The following is a 21651-nucleotide window of genomic DNA, read 5'->3' as shown; positions in this document are numbered from 1 at the left end:
CGATTAGATGAATAAATTAGACCAGCGGTGTAATGTATAGAAACATGCGCACATCCGAAAACAAAATGGCGGACGGAATGAAGATATTACTTTCGTTTTCTCTAAAAATATCATTGTTTTGAGGCCTTGATTTTCAAAATAAGGTCTAATTAAGGAGGTTTTGGGCTATAATATCATAGGGAATTTAAAGAATCAATCATTTTAGGGGATTAAAGATTAACTTGTCTCTTCAGTGGCCCAAAAATGAAGCCGCAAGTTCTTTGGTCACCACATTCTCCAGACAGGTTCATCACGTTTGGCAAGGATATACGTCTGTACAAGTCTGTAACTAGTCAGGTACGACAATCATCTCTTCTACTAGAAGGACTCACAATACCGAAAAACGTTTATTCTGATATGCGATCCTTTTAATCTCAAAACGTGTAGTCTTTGAAGTTAGGATAAACACACGTAACAAATAGGGGGAGGTGTGTCGTGACTGACAAGAAATTCCTGGAATAAAATAAGAAATTTAGTGTGAGATGACATAAGAGTACACTATCGTTTTACTGACCTAGGACATTAGTTATTGGATGGAAATATTCAAATGTATTTTCCTGGACACTCGGTACCGTACCATTTCTCCTTCCCCTTCTCAGACTTCCTCTTTTATTGAGCTGTTTTTGCTAGTGTGATTCTTATTCTTACCCACCATTGTTGTTTTTTGTACTTAGATTGTATATTTATTCATTTATTTGTTCATTTTTTTTTCTAACAGGAGAATTCTCGTGGACAAGGTACATATTGTGTAGTTCCAAAAATTATCCATACCGCCCTCACGGAGGAATTCTTCAAGATACCCCCCTACCCCCCCCCCCTCCCCGGAAATTTCATTTTTCTTCCATACGAACTATGTAATTTTTGTTCTTTCTCTGACCCCCCTACTTTTCAGAAATTCCAAATTCCTCTGTGGGGTGGGTATGGATGATTTTTGGAACTACACATTTCATGCAAAATGCATATCTTTGATTTTATCTTTGATTTTAAGAAAACTAATATTGAAATCATTCAGATATCTTATTAATATACAATTTTTTATATTGTTATTAGTACTACAGCTATCAGATAAAAGCCATGCTTTGCTGTCATCTGTCATTAATGATGACCAGCTACTCAAGGTATGAAGAGTCAATTAGATCTCTTATTACCCTCTCCATAGATCTAATTTCTATTAATCTTATTTCTTAGTGTATTGCTTGGTATCCACACACTGAGCCTGACGACTTGCTTGCTATTGGTCAGTCAAATGGTAGAGTCATAGTTACAAGGTCAGTGTACTTTATTTCTATCTGTTTCTTAGCAATTAAAAAACATGAAGTTAATAAAAAAGTAACATTTTATCATTGGTTTCTTTTATAGTTTCGCTAATGAAAACATTCAATCTGATTGTGGGTTAAGAAGAGAATTCGGTAAGAAATAAATTTCAGACCTTATTGATTATTTATTAGAATTCACTGTCAGTGAGTACTGGTTGTGCCTGAGAACATGCCTTTCTACAAAGGTAACCATGGCAACTGGACCACAGCCACCTGGCACCCCTCACATTGACTGCGCACTGACCAAGCTAGTGGAAAATTGTCACCTCCTACCATAGTATGTTCTGAATCTTGAGGAAGTGGGAGTGTAAAAAATAAAATAAAATAAAAAACTGCCAAACCTGAAAATGAAGCCTTTAGTAACATCTGTGACACATATAGCAGACAGAATTGTAGGAAACCTTTGAACTGCCTAGATTCAGAACTTCGCCTAAATTTCATTCATTAACATTTTGATGGGATCCCTGTGGAATCTTCACCAAAGGGTACCCAGCAATCAGTACTATTTCCCAATGCTTATTCAGTGTATTTTTTTGTAGTGCCAAGGCATCCCAGACAATGTAATAGTCTTGCATGGAATCCAGTAGCAAGCAACCTGGTAATATTATAATTTTGAGCAGAGCAAGGGGGAAAACTATTATACTATATACTTTCATTCATTTCCTTTCCATTTTTAGCTTGCAGCTGGTCTAGATAAAGTGAGAAATGACGTATCTCTGATGGTGTGGGATATAAATGTACAACTTAGTAAGTAGTAAGATATAATGCAACACCATCGTTCATGAATTTTAAATGAAAGTCAGTACTGTACTAATGGTAAAGTATCAATTATTGGGGTTAATGCATTAAGAGTGCAAACGTGGTATATCTCAAATAATCGATCAATATGATGTAGAATATGATCAAAATATATTAACAGGAAGTTCTCATCTTAATTCTTCAGCTGTTAGGGACATATCAGGACAAGAAAAACCAAGGTAACATTAATCATTATTGTAATAGTGGAGCTCCTTGGGCTGCAGCCTAGTGAAAGCGGATTTCAGTACCTTATAATATAAGAATATTAATCAATACAATTCCACCATTCATTGATCTTTGTCTGTTATAACAGTCGACATTCAACAGTACAAAGTGGCAAACAGTCACCAATCATGGGACCTGGTATATCTGAATCTACTACTATAGGAAACAGACCCCTTGCTGAACTAGGTATGGTCAACAAACAAACATCAATTTCAGTCACTCTTTTCTGATCTGATTCAGAGCTTGGATACAGGATACGCAAAGATACAGGGCTTTCAGAATAAGCCAGCATCCACCAGAGCTTCTGCAGTTGCTTTGAAATTAACTACCAGCTGCTTTTTCTTTTCTTTAAAATATCTTCAGTTCCTTGTATAGGATAGGCCGGATCATAGCCAGCTACTTCATACTTGTAACTACCTACTCTAAAACATTCTGAAAGCCCTGAGATGTATGTCGTGCTGAGTTTTGTGAAAGGGAAGAAAACTGTAGAATCCAAAGAAGAACCCTGGAAAGAGAGAAAGACCCAACAAATCTTCCTTACGTTTAAATGGCATTGTCATGATTTTTCTTTTCTCTTGTCAACAGCCACTTCAGAGCCAACCCTTTCCTTGGCTTGGTTTCCTCGTGAGCATAATTGCTTGATTGCCGGACAAGCACAAAAGTATCTACGAGTATTTGATCTCAGAGGTAAGAAAACCTAGTGCTTTGTTTAGATTCTAGTGAAATAATGATTTCTCATCATAACTAAGTCCTTTGTTTAGTGCTCTGTTTTGCAGGCTGCATGCCACATGCTTTATAGAATAATATGGCACAGTTATCAACCAATCAGAATGTGTGTAACAATATGACAATTATATAATAAGTAGTTATAACACCGATATTTTTTGTTAATTTATTAGACACAAGCAAACCCCACAGTGCTGCTGTTACAAAGGCTGTCTATGGAGTTTCAGTTGATCCACACATTGAACACAGAGTTGCTTCTTTCTCAGAGGTTGGTTTGAGTAGGTCTTTCTCTTTTTTCTATTGAAATAATAGGAAAAGTTCATGAACTGCTGGAGAGTCTTAAGGACTAAGTGAACATTTTACGAATTGGCGGTTTAATGGCAGTTTGAGAGGCAGAAGAATTTTGCTCACTTACCAAAGCATTCTCTAATCCCTGACTGTTATAATAATCAAAACCCTGATCAATAGACCTTATTTACCTTGTTTTTTGGTGTTTTCCCCCCCATTTTACACCACATGTCATTCCCTAGAGTACAATTTTTTGTTTAACAACAGTTGTATATGAGGAGACACATGCCTATGGATACAACTCTAAACAGAAGAATATTATTATCAAGAGAATGAAATGTGATCTAAAATGAGAAAACAATACAATCAAATGAATAAACCCTTTGTTAGAACATGCAATGCAGCAAAAAGGTATTTATTTTTTATTTTCTCTTCCACTGTTTGTAGGGTCCTCCAGGAATAGTCTGTATTTGGGACATCAGAAATTTTGAAAAACCAATATCCTTTTTGGAGGAATGTTTATGTTGAGGCTCAAGGCTTTTTTTTTCTGGCCTTCAGTTATTTTCACTTCTTCTCCAACCCAATCTTTGTTATTTTAAGCTAACTAGAGCAGTATTGATGGGACAGAGGCAGCTTCATGTGCTTTTGGTTTATGAGCTACACCATTTACTTTTGGTGTACATGATTGATAGTATGTTGTAGATAGTTTGTGAGACAGTGGAACCCTGTGAGTGACAATCCTTAACTGATGATCACTTGATGACCCTAGCACAGCCTAGTAATATCATAACTAACCTTGCCTGGAGTCCCACAAGGTTTGGACTGCTCTCTACCATTGCGAGGGATAGTTCTGTAGTACAGCTGTATGATATTCAACATGCACAGTTAGGTATGTTTGATCAAGATTCCGTGTACTCTTACTACGGTTATCTGTGTTATTAGTGTTATCTGTTGCTCAAGGCTAATCTCAATATTTTGTTTTTATTCAATTTGTCTCTAATCATCTGTTCCAGTGAAGGACAAAGGAATTAGGAATTGTTTGCATTGTTGTCTATTCTTATATTCTTATATTCTTTTAGTATGATTTTAGACTTGAATATATACAGTTTCTCTCACAGTAATTATTGGTTTAGTGGCCAGTGATTCTGAGACCACAATTACTTCGCCTTTGGCGATTGATTGTTAAATGATTATATACAGATGTCATCTCAAGCCTCACGGTGATGCAATAAAATATTGGGCTCATTAAGATATCATTTGTTTCTGTGCATCCAAATGGCGCTTAAGGTGACATTTATTATGCAAATGCATATCTATGTTCTCATTGAATTCTAGGTTCATCAGCATATAACAGCTATGAGTTGGATGCCTCAGTGATTGAAAGAAGTGCAAAGTGTAGGTCCAAAAACATATTAGAAACCATTCATTTTTTGGATAGGAGGAGAGGTGCATTAATTAAGTTTACCAATAAAGTCTTCATGTGCAGTGGAATCTCTATGGCCATAGAAACGGAAATATCTAATTCCTCTCTTCCTACTTTTATAAAAAGTACCTTCCCCTTGTTTATATTTGATTCCCCTCTCATAAATAGGCTTTCTAATGACTGTCCCCCTGCACCTTTGACCAGTGCACTCACCTCCCCCCATAACAAATTGAGCACTTGTAACTTTGTTGTTAAGAGACTGCCAAGTGTGTCCTACATATTTATTTTAGTCTTGATGCTTTTTCCTGTAGCTTCCAAGACTGACATTTCATCTTTTTCATGGCATCCAACACATGAGAATAGAATGCTGACTATATCATCTAATGGTAACATGATTTAATGCTTTATGATAAACGATTTACCAAGTATATTCATTTACCTTTTGCCTCAAATATTTTAATATGGTTTGGGAAAACTTTAAGTAATAATTGAACCTGAAACTTGCATCCTAAAAGTACTGTATATTGATCACAAAATATTTTTATTCATTAGGTTCTCTTTCAGACTTCACTATTTTTGAGAGGATTTCAGTGGTAAGAAAACTTATTGAACATTATTTTGCAATGGCCATTGTGACATGGGGATCTGGGAATTTACATGAGACTGCTTATGATTTTAAAATGTTATTATTTACTTTAATAATTTGAATTGTGGTAAAAATGACCCTAGGGCAGCAAGTATATTTTTTGTTCAAACAGCAATCAACAACCCATCAAAAGTAAGCTTTGAATCAGACCGACTGTTCCCTACTACAGCTGTAGTAGAGTTTATCTCATTGGCGATTCTTGGCAGAGAAAGAACTTCCAAGGAGGGAGACTCTGCTGGCAGGGAAGACCGACTGACAACCAATAGTAACATTGTACTAAAACACAAAGAACTGTTGACTTAACCAACTGTTAGCTGTTATATAATTACTGATCTTATCAAAATCCATTGTTTTCAGTCTGCATTATCCCAACGAATGCATAGAGGAAAATCAGACATATTTAGTTCAATTCATTATTGGCTTTGTTTCTATAATAAACAAGCTAGAAAGAAAACAATTGGATTTTGATAAGAACAATAATTATACTAGATAATCACTTCGGCACGCAGCGTGCCTCAGTAATTATCTATTAAATATCACTGTTATTTTGATAGAATGTTTCTCTTGAATTCATTTTGAAAGGCATGGTCTCCTAGTTCTCAACTCACTTTTGGCTGTGGAAAACACTTACTTGACTGCACTCAGGATGTAAGTCAAAAAAGAAGTTACAGTAGATGTTTCCCAATGTTCTAACTCCCATGTACTATTTTTGCTCATTCTGCTGTTGTTTCCACCACTTTACTGTCTCATCTCCCTTTATTTTTAACAAAGCTATTTTCCAAATCATTTTCCAAATCATTTTAGCCACCAGAACCTCTATCAGATGAGGAAGACATCTCTTTCCTGATGAAAAAGAGAGCCATTGCAGGATATGGAGTAGATTTAATACAGGTTACAGTTTTTCTTTATTTTTATTTTTATTTTTTTGTCACATGCTGCTTCTTCTCCTCCAATAAAATATGACCAACAAGTACATATTAATGCGTGGCTTTGTATTTCAGCTTGACGAAATCTCCAATGTCATTCAAGATCCCAAAGTTCTGAAGCTTTGGAGCTGGTATCACCGTATCCTATAAACTTTGCCTTTTTTTAGTAGACCTACATGCTTAATTATTTTCCTGCCTTACATAACCTGTGTAGCAGGCAGTGGGTGACTAGAAGGGGAAGGAGAAAGGCCCTATGCTGCCTGCTATGTAAGCTGGGTTTAGATTAGTATCTTTTAGGTCATTTTTAGGACTAACAATACAGATGATTATGGAAAATGTCTGACCAAACTTGGCCAAGCCAATACCTTTAAGCCAATACCTTTAAGCCAATACCTTTAAGCCAATACCTTTAAGCCAATACCTTTAAGCCAATACCTTTAAGCCAATACCTTTAAGCCAATACCTTTAAGCTGATACCTTTAAGCCAATACCTTTAGGCTGGTCAGCTTGACAGGTCACATTGACTGTTCACATGTTGATTAGTCTGCTGTGAGTGGTCATCATGTCCAGTAATCATGTCTACCATTATTTTTATGGCTGATTTCCATTTTCTACCATTATTTTTATGGCTGATTCCTATTTATTTCCAATTTATTTTATTTTTAATTTTTTCATTCTTTAAATTCCATCTCTTTATTCATAAACATTTAAGTCTATATTCATGTCTTTTTATGGAAGTATAATTCTTAACGCCTCTCTAGAAGTTGAAAGACTAAGAAACCAAGGTAATACTATGTAACTACCTTCGAATTCCTTAGTCATATAGAGGAAGATAAAAATGTAAAACTAAGAGCTCAGTAGGGATGGTGCAGGGAGACTAGTCTACTGTCAAACTTCTTCATGTCAATCTCACCATTAGAGACTTCACAGAAGTATGATTAATTATAAAAACATCAGATTTGTTTTCTTGGTGCTTAAATTGTTCTGGATATTCAACAGGAAAGAGGAAGGGTTTTAATTTCTATGGTATCAAGACAGTGATTTCAGGAGAAACAAGTCAAGGAGGTATAATCAAAACTGTTCTAGTCATTTAAGATTTAGTTTTAATTCTCACCTATCGTAATACATGTAAACTTTGCATTTTAGCAAGAAAATAATCCATGGTTCCATCTCAGACAATAGTAAATCACAGTGGAATTCAAATTATAATCAATTTTCCATGATCGGAGTTTTAAATTCTGGGATATTCTAGCTAATTTGTTGAGCTTGTTGAACTTGTTGGGCATAGCAATGGTAACTAAGGGAAGTCTGAACCATGAATTTCATATAATGCACCTGTGAGGGGAGGGGAGGGATTATTTTTTTAGGTTCATGGGGAGTGAACCCCACCCTATTGGGAAATCCTAGATATGCCCTTCTGCTTTTCATAAAATACTTATTAATTAAACAACATCATACCTAATTTCTAATATGACTATTTTATCTGGACTGTAGGGGTATGCTCTAAGAGCAAGATTGAACAGTCCTATCAGGAACAACGGCTCAGAGCAAAAGTATACTGCAGTGAAGAGAGGTGGGTTGTACATAATATGTTGTCATTTGACTCATTTCATTGGTAGCTTTGTTCCCTTTGCTGCTAAAACAATTGTCAAAAACTGTACCAAGTACATAATAATTAATATCTTGTGATGTTCTGGCTATTCCTTATAACTACTTGAACAAAGAGGTTTGTCAGGTTTAATTTTCTCCTTACTTTCCTTCTCCCTCCCTTCCTTCCTCCCTTCCTCCCTTCCTCCCTTCCTCCCTTCCTCCCTCCCTCCCTTTCTCCCTTTCTCCCCTCCTCCCTCCCACTCCAATCTATCATTACAACCCAAGCTAGTCCAGAAGAGTTCCAATGTCTACCATGGTATAAGCAACCCAGTAAAAATCCTAAAACTTTTTCTGCTTGGCGCTTTAGGCAAACTGCCCTATCCCTTTGTGGCTGGGACTTTGGCGAAGTTAATGGAACCCTGGCTGACTTTTTAAAACAGTAAGTATTGATATTTTAACCAAGAGAATATATTTTATCTAATGATAAATATGGGGAGCTCAAGCTTTTGTGCCTCTATGTAAGTATAAAAGACTATAAACTATTTTGGTTTATTGTTTTTACCAGGCTTCAAATGAAGGGCATGTATGAGAGAGCAGCAACAATAGCATTATTTAACAATGACATTCGACAAGCCATTGATATCTTGAGTGCAGCTTCAAAAGCTGCAACCACTAATCCAAACCATAACTCAAAAGGTAATTCGATGTTCTTTTATTACTTTTCTTCTTTCTTTTTTTCCCTTCCATTCTCTCTCCCTTTCTCTCTCCCCTCTTTATTCCTCCCCTTCTTTCATTCCCTCCTTCCTTTTCCCTCTCTTCCTCTTTACTTCCTGCCTTTCTTTCCCCCTTCCGTCATAACTTCCCTCCTTCCTTCACTCTTTCCTACTTCAGTTTCCTTTCCATCCTTACTTCCTTCCGTCATTCCAACTGTGTGGTATCACCTGTCAATGTTAGTTCCAGGGATGGTGTTTAACATGGTTGCCATGGCACTGTCAGGATACACAGTTGAAAAAGAGGCTTTATGGAGGCAGATGTGTAGGAAACTATGCAGTGAGGTTAGCTGTTTATTTATTTGCAAAACCAATTATTTTAGAAATGCACATAAAGACATACAAGATAAAAGTCTTTGAATTTCATTATCTGCTCCAAATGGTTGTCAGAGAATAACAACCATGAGCTGTCAGCCAGAAAGAATTCTATTACAAAATTGTGGTTCAGCTGATAACATTCCGCATAAGACAATAAATAATGACAAGTGAACTCATACAATATTGATATATTTTATAAACATACCAAAATAAGCAAGTTAGATCATAGTTATCTTTTGTTATGAAAATAATATATGATTTGTTCTAGATTGAAAGTCCTTATCTTAGAGCTGCATTTACATTCTTAACAACAGAAGATGGAAATTTTGACAACATATTGGTGAGTGTGACTGCATTGGTATAAAATATACCATGCAAGAAATAGGAAGCATTTCGTATTTATTTTTATCTATTATCTGAAAATAGTCATAATAAGCAGTACTGTTAATACATTTCGTCATCTCCCTTCTATCATCGTGGTGTAGTTTGCATAGCAGTGCTTTGGGGGCTTTGGGGAGAACAGAGCTGTGCTCAATAAGTTGTCTTTTCCCTGCTGTTTGTTAGTTTTTTCCTTTGTCTCTGACTTCTCTTGCTTTCCTCAAACCATAAAAATCAACTGCATGTACCTAATATTTCACTTTTTCTTTGAAAAGAATGAATCCAGGATAGAAGTTGAAGACAGGGTTGCCTTTGCATGTAAATTCCTCCCAGATAACAAGGTAATTCTAGACAAAATTAAATGGCCAGCTCGATAACAGGATTCAATAACATTTAAATATGGCTATGTTGTACATAATGGTATTTTATTGTGTTGTTACAGCTGGCAAGCTACATCAATAATTTGACTGCTAAAATGATTGAAAAAGGAGATCTGAATGGGATACTCTTAACTGGTTTGTTCCATCTCTTTATTCTGACTTTCGATTAATATTCAAACCTTCACACTTTATTGATATTGTTGCAACTATTTTTAGGTATGACTCAGGATTGTGTTGATCTGTTAGAGAAATATGTCAATAGAGTAAGTGACTGACTGATTCATAATTTCCTGTAAACATGATGTATCAGCTGGTTTAAAGATGGAAGGGGTGAGGATTCAGGGTGTGGTTCACAGGTGGTAGGGGGACAATGAATACAGGGTGTGGTCCTCAGGTGGTAGGGGGTAATGAATACAAGGTGTGGTCAACAGGTGGTGGGGAGCAAAGGATTCAGAGTGTGGTTTAAAGGTGGTAGGGGGTAATGAATACAGGGTTTGGTCTACAAGTTTCTACAAGGGGGCAAAGGATTCAGGGTGTGGTTCATTGGCGGAAGAGGAGCAAAGTTGTAGCAAAGGGCACAGAGAGATCAATTATTTGACCTTGTAAAAATGTGGGTCACAAGCAAAATGTGGTTGCAGGGTAATATAAGCGTCAAATGTACAGGGCAGATTTTGCAGCTGAAGGTGAGAATCAGTACTTTAGATGTAGCGTTATTCAAGAGGCAATGTATAAGGAAGTTGTAGACTGAACACCATTTCCTCCTTAGACAACAGATATACAGACTGCAAGTCTAATTATAATCAACTCATCACCAAACATTCCACCTGAGATAGCAAAAGATTCAAGAGTTAATACTTGGATACAAAGGTAAGTACATACAAAGAGATACAAACTGAATCCAGCTTCTATACTGCAGCATTTGTTTCAGTTTATTATTAATGCTCAATATTCTTTAAATGATAAATGATAATGGTGTCAAGATGGCTTGTATACAGACAAGAGGGGAATATAACAATCTAACATCCAGACATACATCAGTGGTGGATCCAGGATTTTTCAAAAGGGGTTCCGTTTCTTAAACTGTGTAAAATTCTCTTTTGTTTAGTCAATGTTTGACAAAAAAATTGGCTCTAATCACCTACAGCTGTAATTTACTATATATCTAGTAACGAAACTTAAAGGTAAATTAAACAATATGACAGCAAATATCTATCATTTTGTGTTCAACATTATCTTTGTGGAATACTTTTAAGCAAAATTTATATAAGACATATTTCTATTACCTAAAAGATCAAACCTTCAAAGGGGGTTCCCTGGACCCCTTCAACCCCCCTGGATCCACCACTGTACATTTTTGCTTTAACACTGTTATTGAAGTTTGTACAAGAAAAAAGAATAGATGAAAAAAAAAAGTTTGTACAGAATGTGAATTTTTTTAAAAATCTTTTAGTGAATGCATGCATATAATTTCTCTTACTGTGATTCCCAGTCGAGTTTGGGTAGATGTCAATCAAAAGAGTTTCTATCGTTTCTATTGGTTTCTACACCAGGACAGGTGTGAATACTCACGAGAACATAAGCAAACATGCAAAAACTGTTGCCCTTATCTTATGCTTCTTGTCAATGTGAATTTCTCACTCTGGATATATTTTCTTAAAAATGTCACAGGATTCCAGCAATGAATCTCAAATGCTTGATTGCAAAGTTATCACTATGACAATGATTTGAGTTTCTTCAAGATAGGATAAGTCAATACTGATAGTTTGCAGTTTTAAAAACGTTTGAAATTCAGAGTCAGAATCCTTAGACATGTTTAAGAAACCATTTGTGATTTAGGACTCATGTGGTCGAATGTGACTGGGAATCACATTAACACTATTCTTTTGTCGTTCAATGCTTCATTTGCTTTGCTTGCTTTAAGGCCAGAGGGATACAAGTAGTTCAGCATACTTGCTTTAATTAGTTTTGAAAACACAAGGATTTCACATTCTGTACAATCTTTGTTATCGCCTATTGTTTTAGCTTGCATGTGCTTGATATGTGTTTAAGCAAGAAAGTCTTGATAAAACAATCCCAAAATGACGTTATGATGGAAAAGGTTTTTTGCCCATGTTGATCTGAGAGCTTTTTATCTTGGGACAAAAGTTCTCATGTTACATTCTGACTTAGTTGTTGACATTCAAATCATTCTGACCTTTGATCAAGTCACATTTTGACATGCAATGGAAAATAAAGAAATCCAATGGCATTGAATATTAGAGCCTCTCATAGGATGAGATATATTCACAGGATGAGAGATAGACATTCCTGAAATTCTATTTGCATTGCAGCTATAGAAATTTGTTGGACATGTGGCGACTGTGGCATCAAAGGTACATTAAAATTTATATTTGAACAAAAAGACTATTTGATTTTGCAAACAAATTGAAGTAGCTGTGTTCTTAAATTTGTTTCCATCACAGAGCAAAACTAGATATTCACTACTCATTGAGGGATAATTCTCTCAAGCCTCCACAACAAGTCTTTGTTACCTGTAATTTCTGTGGAAATTCTATTCTCTCTTCTTCTGGTCCCTCAGGTTGGTAATTGTTTCTTCATTTTTCTTGGTTACAATTTCCGTGTCTTTTTTTCTTTTTACTTGATTTTTTCCTTTGTTTTTGCTTACTTCCTTTCTTCTCTCTTTTCTTCTTTTCCCTCCCTTCCTTTCCCTTTCCTTCTATCTTCTTTCATTCAAAGCTTGTTGCTGTGCAGTATGACTGATTTAACAAATCAAAAACAGTTTTCCGTGTTTGATACTCTGATCAAAACACTTGGGATGTTGGGAGAACACGAGAGGAGCGTAGGAAACCATGACGCGTAGCAGAGTGGTTTCCAGCTTCTCGAGTGTTCTCCCAACATCCCAAGTGTTTTGATCAGAGTATCAAACACAGAAAACTGTTTTTGATTTGTTTTATAAAATAACAAACGCGCGAAAAGACCAAAAAAAAGCAAAGTCTAAGTAAATTCTCCCTACGTGCCATTTTATTCAAACTGACCAATGAGCGTGCGCGATAGATTAAAAATGACGATAGCGTGTTTTGATACTCTCATCAAACATGGTTTTCGACCAATCCTAGCGCGTGTAGTATACCAATTATTTTATAATACACTTTCATTTCACAGATTCAAGACCAAGAAAAATTGCACAGTATAATAATCCTTCCAACAGACCAAAGGTAGACCTTGTCGGCCTATAACATGAATGGGTACACTTTAGGCTGATAACATGCTTTGTTTGATTTGTGGTCCTTGACAATGAATCACATTTTTGGATGGTCTCCTAAACAGCAAACTCATACCTTTAATTTGCAAAATATCTTTCATTAGTGTCTACTGTCATTATCAGTTGCAACTAATACAATATTTTCAATATAATTTGTTATCTTTAAACAGATTTTCCCTACTATTGTTTGAAAGTCAACTAACTAATAGTTGTGTGTTTAGAGTACTAAACATTGATGGCAGTGTGAGGGTTCATATGTAGCTGCAGAACATCTCTGGAAATGCCTTATGGCATAATACACTGCATCCATTAACACCAGATCTGTGTTGTTTAGGTAATGGGCTGCCCTGGGTGTCGCAAGCCACTTCCAAGATGTTCTCTTTGTCTAGTTCACATGGGTACACCATCAACTCTACCACAGAAACCTCCAAATATTGGTGAGTTGCACATTGTTGCTTTTGCGCAGTGTGGAAAATAATACTGGCTCTCTAATGTCTATCACAAAGGTTTACCAATATTAATTTTGGACCTAACTGGTTCAAAGGCAGCCCAATTTCAGTTTTTGTCTGTATTTATATTGCAAAAATTCAATATTCATAAATCATTCTTTATTATTTGTAACAAATTCCTTCAATAGACTTTTATGGAACTTCTTGTGTCTATTTTAGTTGTTATTTGTACAAAAGAAGCCTTATTTCAAGGATTTTCTTACTTCATATTCCCCCCCACATGGGCCAGTACCTTTATTCTCTTAAATTATTTATCATAATTTGTAAATATTTATTGCAGTTGTAATTCTGGGAATATATTATTGTTGTTGTTGTTAAAAAAAGATAAATTTAGTCCTTGCAGAAAAATTTGAAAACATTAAAAATTTGAAAACAATTTGAAAGAATAAGCAGTCTCACTTTAACCTTTCACAACAAAAACTGTATACCTATTTCAAATAATGAATGGATGGATAAATGAATGGATGAATAAATGAATGGATTTGGCAGTGGTTCTAAAGGGTGGGTCATATTTTCTTCGAGTGCATGTTACATCTTCACAGCCATGTTGGTGCCATTTAAATAAAGATTTCTCATTAGCATGCATCCTTGACCACACCAAGATGGCCTCTATGTTTTTATCTTTTGACACTCTTGGGAATGCAACCCACCAATTAAATCTTGTATTAAACTAATGAACCCTTTTTTTGTTTAGATCTGAATGCTGAAAAACCAAAGACTGTCAGAAGCATTAACCAGTTTTCCAACTGGTTCACTTGGTGCCAGTCGTGTCGTCATGGAGGACATGCCAACCATATTATAGACTGGTTTAGGTACATTAACCATAAAAGACAATATTAAATTATCAATCTTGATACTGTCCGGTTAACCTGTGTTATCAGGTTCCCAGACTCCCATGGCTAGAGATCCTGGGTATTTAGGTTAATGTCCAGATAGTAACTTGAATAGGCTAGGGGGTGGGGAAGGGAGTGTATAATTGACATATGAGGTGCAGTATATCACTTGCCAAAAACTTAACAATAAACTTGTGCAAGGTGCAGATTGATCACAATAGGATAACATCACCGTAATGGAAAGATACTGAGACAGGAGAGCACAATTTATTATTCAAAATCATCCCCCAGCCAAACACACTTTCAGTTGCATCATGAATACTAGACAAAGTTTCTGCATAAATAAATATCTATTTGCAATCAAGTAATGCACTTTGTTCTTACAGGGAACATTCAGAGTGTCCTGTTACATCATGTCCATGCCACTGTATGAAGCTAGACTCTGTTGCTATGGCAACACCAACTGAGGGGGCAGATAGTACGAAATCCAGTCCAGTATTAAGCACCAAAGAAAAACAGCCCAGCCTCACTCAACATTAATGTCGAAAACTCGCAAAACGACAATAACATCAACAAGATTACGAAAAATTAACACATCATTCAAAAGATTTCTTGTGGAGGGAATAAAATAACTAGAATGAAATAATCATTATAATTGCAAATTCATAATTTTGTAAAGAAGTGTACATAATATGATGGTTTTTAGAAAATAGAAAATAACATTCCTGAAAAGCTATTAAAAAATTTTTGCAAGGGCAAAAGAATAGTTTGTTTTATAATAAAGTCTTCAAAACGTTGTGTAACATTGCATTGCTACAAATCTCTGGGCTGATCTAAGTCAGGGCTTGGCTAACTCACATATCGAATTGGAATTTAGCATGTGTTTTGTGGAGAGAGGAAAATTGGTTAATACTCTTCTATTCGAGGTTATGGAAACCCCACTTGCTCCATGCTTTCGCAAGTAATTTTCTACCTATATATTTTCTGTATTTATTCATACCCTTGTTTTTAAAGGTCTAGTGAACCTACTGCGCAGGACCATTCGGAATTTCTGGCCATTAAAGCGCAGACACAGTGCAACATTGCAGGTAATGTTGCTGAAGTAGAATAGTTTTCTACTTCAGCAACGTTGTGTGCAGCAAATTGCGTCGTGTGTCATGGCTCGCAACATCAATTGCATGCAACATTGCGCGCAATGTTGCACCACGTGTCCGTAGCTTTGGATTCTGAAAAGTTCAGAAAAATCGTACATAAGCTAGGATGAGGAGAAAAAAGCCAAAAACTAAAAATAGCAGTTTGATTTTTCGGCCGCAATTGGCTAAACATTTTAAAAATCTTAAGATAAAATACACTGTTAAAATATAGGATAATCGAAGCACATATAAAAAATCCAGTTACATTAGGTTTGCGAAGCGAGCGAGAATAAAATTGTAAAAAAATTCACTCTGAATTTTTCCTTATCAATACAATGAAATGTATAAGACTTCTCTAACTCGTTACGCGTCGTTGCTTCATAGGAGATTGCGTCTAGGACAATGTGCACATAACTACAGTATTCACGTTTGGGCGGAACCTAACGTAGGTCGTGTAGCTGAACAGGTGCAGCTATTTTGAACAACTTTTCCAGGAAGGTAAAGTTACTGTTAACGTGGTTTCTAATAAATACCAAAATTGTGGTTACATAGTTCAACTTTTCCAGGAAGGTCAAGTTACTGTTAACGTGGTTTCTAATAAATACCAAAATTGTGGTTACATAGTTCAACTTTTCCAGGAAGGTCAAGTTACTGTTAACGTGGTTCCTAATAAATACCAAAATTGTGGTTACATAGTTCAACTTTTCCAGGAAGGTCAAGTTACTGTTAACGTGGTTTCTACTAAATACCATAATTGTGGTTACATAGTTCATCTTTTAAAAAAAATTGTTATTGCTCAGAGATGCTCTTGGTTCAGATAGTTTTTTTTATGTTCAAGGCTACGACTACGCGACTGCAACTCACTTCTACAGTAGCTGAAGGCTTGTAATAACCGGTTTTGCCAGAGTAAATATTGCATAAGGCAAATGCTAATGAAGTGGGCACATTACCCCAAAGTAATTACATGACGTTATTAGGTGTAATTCGTCGATGTCAACAGCAACTCAATATTTCTCAAGGATATCTCTTTCATTTTAGCTCCTTGGTTTCAAGAGGCCTCTTGCTATATTACACTTTATTAATGGCATATGAATTCATTTTATTTGTGTTGTGTAAAATTTTTATCACACTAGCTTAGCGGTTCGGGCTTAGGTTCGATATATCTTATACTTATTGATTATTCATGAGCTCATCGACCAACCAGGGTTTCTTATTTGTACCACGTGCAGTAGTTTGAAACCCCCATCAAATACGACCGCTCCCATTTCCTACTACTCGGACTTTGAAATATTTCAAAGTACTAGAACTTTGAAATAAAAACAAACATAACAAAAAGAGTATAAGATGTCGTGTCACATACTCGTCACTGTATTCTATTGGGGTTTCAAAATCCTCGTAAATTTAGATTCATTTTTGAAATGGTTTTATTTACTCGGCTACGCCTCGGCATTTGAAATTCCACGAGGATTTTGAAATCCCAATAGAATACAGCAACTCGTATTTGAAACATTACAATGTGATAAAGCCGTTAATAAAATCATTTCAAAAATAAATCTAAAGTAGAGGGACTTAGTTTCTCTCTCCTGGGGATGCAAACAGCTTTGCGTTTCAGCTATGCGTTGTCAATAGTAACTGAACATGTTAGTCCCTAAGATAATGTTATAATGTACAAGTTGTTCCTGGATTAGTGAACAAAAGCGTTTTGTGCTATCGCTTGATGAAAAACATGATTAATTTCAAAAGTAATGGTCAATGGACTGAAACTGCACTTAATAATTAGTGAATTAATTGAACTGCAATGAATGGGTCCATTAAACTCTAGCTCAACTAGCTTAAATAAACATTACTATAAAATTGTAAACATGAACATCAGTTTTATGCCTCGTGACACTATTGAGAAGAAATACTACATCTGGAGACTGGTCTAGAGTGCTAACGCTAAATTAAAAACAGCTTGGTCAAGCATTTTACAAAATTTTATTTATCAAACAATGGTAATACAAATTAAATCCCTTATGAAATTGGAAGATACGCCTACTTCAATGATTGAATGCTATTGGTTCAATTTCTCACGTGATCCAGCGTATATGTAGCGAGTCACGGCTTGCCGTCCCTTATTATCTCTTATAACACTGTTCACGTTAACAAGAGCAGACCCTAGAACTATGGCGTTCCATCCCCGCCAAAATTGATGGTTTGTATTTGAAGTTCATCACATGAATTTTGCATTCGAGTAAATTTTTTTATGTTATCATCTTGTATTTCATATGCTTCATCAAGGGTTCAACATACGTGTTTTATATTTGTCGTTCATGTTTTATATTCTTGATTGTCGCTGATTCATTCTAAACTCCACGCCACGTATTTGTCCTTTGAGTTTCACATTACAAACTCGACAACTTTTATTTTCAACTCAACTTCACGCTCCGGTGAACTCGGTTGACCTTGGTAGCCGCTGACCTAAAACAACGCAGTCGTAGGTATGAAAATAAAAGAAAATGGCGGCAGAGTTTGCCCTCTGTTGTTGAGGAGACAATTCGGCAGCTTGATACAAACCGCCAACAGGAGGATGACTGTAGTAGCTTATTGCTTCGTTTAGAGTATCCTAAACCGTATCTAAACCGCATGTGGAAATGTTCATGTCTTTAATTTGTTTCGTATAAATAAGTACTATGATTACACTGGGACTATCTAGCATTCACTGCGGCCGTCAGCTTCTTGCTTTAGGCCCAGACAACGTTTATTGGAATAGGTGTATAAACGCAATAAAATTTAAAAACTAATCTTTCTACGTGGAATATACAATTCTTAGATTTTTTTTATCCTGATATCCTAATGCCAAAATGAGACATTCTCCTTTCGATGGTTATGGACACTCCTAGCAAAAGACTTTATTTGCGGCACAGAAAACCCACTTTCTACAAGGTGAGAGACGTTGATCTTCAGAAACCTTGAAAGAAGGGCGACCTGGGTGGCCAGTTAACACTTTTTCTGCCCTAGATTCATGAGATATAAACTATTGTTTTTCGTTCCTTAAGCATTTTATCGCTAATCCAATGCCAGCCACGATTGAGGCCGGTAGTTAACCTGTATTAATAATTGTACGGTTTAGGATACTCTAAACGAAGCAATAAGCTACTACAGTCATCCTCCTGTTGGCGGTTTGTATCAAGCTGCCGAATTGTCTCTTCAACAACAGAGGGCAAACTCTGCCGCCATTTTCTTTTATTTTCATACCTACGACTGCGTTGTTTTAGGTCAGCGGCTACCAAGGTCAACCGAGTTCACCGGAGCGTGAAGTTGAGTTGAAAATAAAAGTTGTCGAGTTTGTAATGTGAAACTCAAAGGACAAATACGTGGCGTGGAGTTTAGAATGAATCAGCGACAATCAAGAATATAAAACATGAACGACAAATATAAAACACGTATGTTGAACCCTTGATGAAGCATATGAAATACAAGATGATAACATAAAAAAATTTACTCGAATGCAAAATTCATGTGATGAACTTCAAATAGAGATTTCCGATTTAGCGGATTATAGGCGGAATAGGCATATACTAACGGAATAGGTACATCGTGTAGCTGATGCGTTGTGAATTCAGTCAAACCGTTAAATAGGTGCCGTAAACTAAATCAAACTAACTTCTGAATCGTCTTTGTATTTATATAGGGTATTTTTTTCCCCGATTTCTCGTCAACGAGCATCCCTATCCTCTTTATCCTGAAGGACCTCTCAATCTCTGGGCCCCGAGCTTCACTGCATGTTAATCGTAGCTACCAAGAAATGAGTCTGACTTTCCACTTAATGACAAGAAACCTATTTTAATAATTTGTAGTCAGCTACAAGACAATAATACTGAATATTCCATTCTTCATCAGACAGATACAAAACGTAATTGCTACAATTAAGACAAATAAATATTCTAGTCTTCATCAGACAGATATCATGTTAGCATGTCATATATACGTACAAAACGTAACTGCCACAAAAGACAAATAAATATTCTAGTCTTCGTCAGAAGACACCAAACCATGAATAGTCCTCCAGCTTGCCAAAGCTTTCTTATGCTCTCGAGCAGCAGTTTGAGTTGACTCGAGAACACCAGGGATTGCATCCAGCAAGCGGTCAAGTCTATCCTCTCTCGTCACTTTTTGTCTTTTGCTAGACTTGTTCTCCGGCTTCACTGAAGTTCTTTTCCTAAGATAAAAACAACACATGAAAACCACGTTTTACAAGCCATATCTAAGAATTTGAGCACAAATTATTACAAAATATTAAATTATTATCAAATTACCTATCTTCCTCTTTCTCAAGTTCCCTTCTATTGTTGATCTTCTTGAGAATTTCTGTCGAGTCGTCATGCTGTAGGTTTTTGTCATCCACGTCAACCACATACTTCGTTTCCCTAGTATTAATAGCCTTACAAATTTCTGCAATTTCTTGTTTAGCACTTTTCTCGCTGCTAGATTGAGAAGACTCGTATTCATCATCAATTATTTTTGATGTTGATGGTGTTTCCCGCTGCGTTTTGTCTGTTGACGTGGTATCGTCATTCCTATAAGAATAATTTTATATTATTATCCTCTTAACTTACGGAAAGCACTTTGCACCTGTTTAATCATTGATTGTACCTTGTAAGTAGAGCGTTGTTGAGCAGTTTAGAAGCTCGTTTTCTTAGGCGCTCTTGTAAAGCCTTGCAAGCGGACTTATCCTCGACCAAATACTGGTCTCCTGCTTCTCCCATCACTTCTGCGTGTCGTCTCATGTAGCTCAACACGCTTTTCCACTCTCTCCCACATGTATTTACAGCCTGAAGAATGAGAATATCCTCCAGTTCTGTATAATTTCTTCTTGCTTTTCTTTGTTTTTTCACGTTTTCCATCGTGTTCAATGTTCTTGTACGAATGATGAAAAGAGTGCCTTGCTAGCAAACGTGCCCACGTGCGCTAAGCGTGAATGTTATCAACCTTCTTGTGTTTCCTAATTGTGTTTGTGTTTTGTTTCCTAATTATGTTAATAATAATGCATACATTCTAAGTGCACGCACGCTTTGACAAGTTGTAGCAAATTATTTGCATATCTTCGCCTTTGTAAAAGTTTATAGGTATTTATTAAGTTCAAAACAAGTAATGGATGTTCCTCCTTTCCCAACCTTTGTTGTGATGACGCTGTTGTCTGTGGTTACAGTTGTAAAACTTGTGCTCCAAAGATCACCACGCCTAGTTCCTCTATTTCCTACCCATGTTATAGGGAATCTGCTCATAGCACTTCTTATGCTGGTCTCTATAGTACCAACAGGGAGATTTAACCTCTTAGCCCGACTTCTTGGCAATCAGCTTCTTCACCGCCAAAACAATGGCATCGATATTTATCGTTCAGTACGGAGCTACCCACGCGTTTTTTGGTACATGACCGGGGAAACACCTGAATCCTTTGATGCTATTATACGAAGAATAGCCGTAGACGTTACTCTTCCAAGACATACACCTCGAGTACCAGCAACTAATAGACGAAGAGCTTGCAAACTTGACGTCACAAACAGAGTCCTCATGGTTGTTATGTGGCTAAGGCAATACCCGAAACTGTACGTCCTCGCATTCATCTTTAGAATAAGCAAAAGTACCGTTGCTGAAGAAATCTATCATATCGTTCCAATTCTGTTTGTCCGCTATCAAAATTTTATCACATGGCACTCTCTAAGGGTTTGGAGTAATTTTCTGGACACTCTGCCACATTTTTCAAACGCTGTAGGTATGATAGACGCCACGACACACAGAATTCAAAGACCATCTGGCCCAAGACAAGCAGAGTTTTATAGAGGCGACAAGAAATACCACTTTATAAGTACGCAAATAGTAATCGATACAGACGGATTGATAGTACTACTTGTAGCTGGGTAAGTTTGTAGACTTGTCTAGGTTTAAGATAGTAATGAATGAATGAATGGATGGATGGATGGATGGATGGGTGGGTGGGTGGGTGGATGGATGGATGGATGGATGGATGGATGAGTGAATGAATGAATGATTATGATGGTCATAACGATATGATTTACCCTGACACATTTGTTTACTACTGAAAGATAAA

The 21651-nt window shown here is 36.3% G+C and overlaps 2 protein-coding genes across 3 annotated transcripts; one reads left to right on the top strand and one right to left on the bottom strand.

The window, feature by feature from the left end:
• Positions 1-61: 61 nt before the first annotated feature.
• On the top strand, positions 62-15209 carry LOC116302875 (GATOR2 complex protein MIOS). 2 transcript variants are annotated; one of them, XM_031712270.2, is made up of 36 exons: positions 62-336; positions 758-776; positions 1090-1157; positions 1228-1307; positions 1399-1448; positions 1895-1953; positions 2033-2102; positions 2299-2332; positions 2467-2564; positions 2964-3065; positions 3278-3372; positions 3840-3890; positions 4149-4281; positions 4728-4787; positions 5127-5201; positions 5368-5408; positions 6044-6109; positions 6266-6352; positions 6463-6526; positions 7149-7172; positions 7387-7452; positions 7882-7960; positions 8345-8416; positions 8543-8673; positions 8932-9032; positions 9334-9405; positions 9719-9784; positions 9886-9958; positions 10040-10086; positions 10590-10690; positions 12154-12195; positions 12286-12401; positions 12986-13038; positions 13420-13522; positions 14289-14406; positions 14814-15209. In XM_031712270.2, exons 1-36 carry the CDS (start codon positions 244-246, stop codon positions 14965-14967), a joined length of 2763 nt encoding a protein of 920 aa, XP_031568130.1. In that variant the 5' UTR covers positions 62-243; the 3' UTR covers positions 14968-15209. The 2 variants fall into 2 exon arrangements, 1 of the variants encoding a protein (XP_031568130.1); XR_004197897.2 differs by lacking the exons at positions 12286-12401; positions 14814-15209 and having other exon boundaries at positions 14289-14323.
• A 3852-nt stretch (positions 15210-19061) lies between these two features.
• On the bottom strand, positions 19062-21427 carry LOC148906885 (uncharacterized). Its single transcript, XM_089037180.1, has 3 exons — positions 20196-21427; positions 19859-20119; positions 19062-19761 (listed from the first exon to the last, which is right to left on the bottom strand). The coding sequence occupies exons 1-3, from the start codon at positions 20444-20446 to the stop codon at positions 19569-19571; spliced, it is 705 nt and encodes a 234-aa protein (XP_088893306.1). The 5' UTR covers positions 20447-21427; the 3' UTR covers positions 19062-19568.
• Positions 21428-21651: the final 224 nt, after the last annotated feature.

This window comes from Actinia tenebrosa, unplaced genomic scaffold, assembly GCF_029948245.1.
Source record: "Actinia tenebrosa isolate PJP-AT-01 unplaced genomic scaffold, QUT_ActTen_1.0 PGA_scaffold4__44_contigs__length_22323623, whole genome shotgun sequence".
Classification (NCBI taxonomy): Eukaryota; Metazoa; Cnidaria; class Anthozoa; order Actiniaria; family Actiniidae; genus Actinia; species Actinia tenebrosa.
This window is presented reverse-complemented; position numbering and strand designations above follow the sequence as displayed.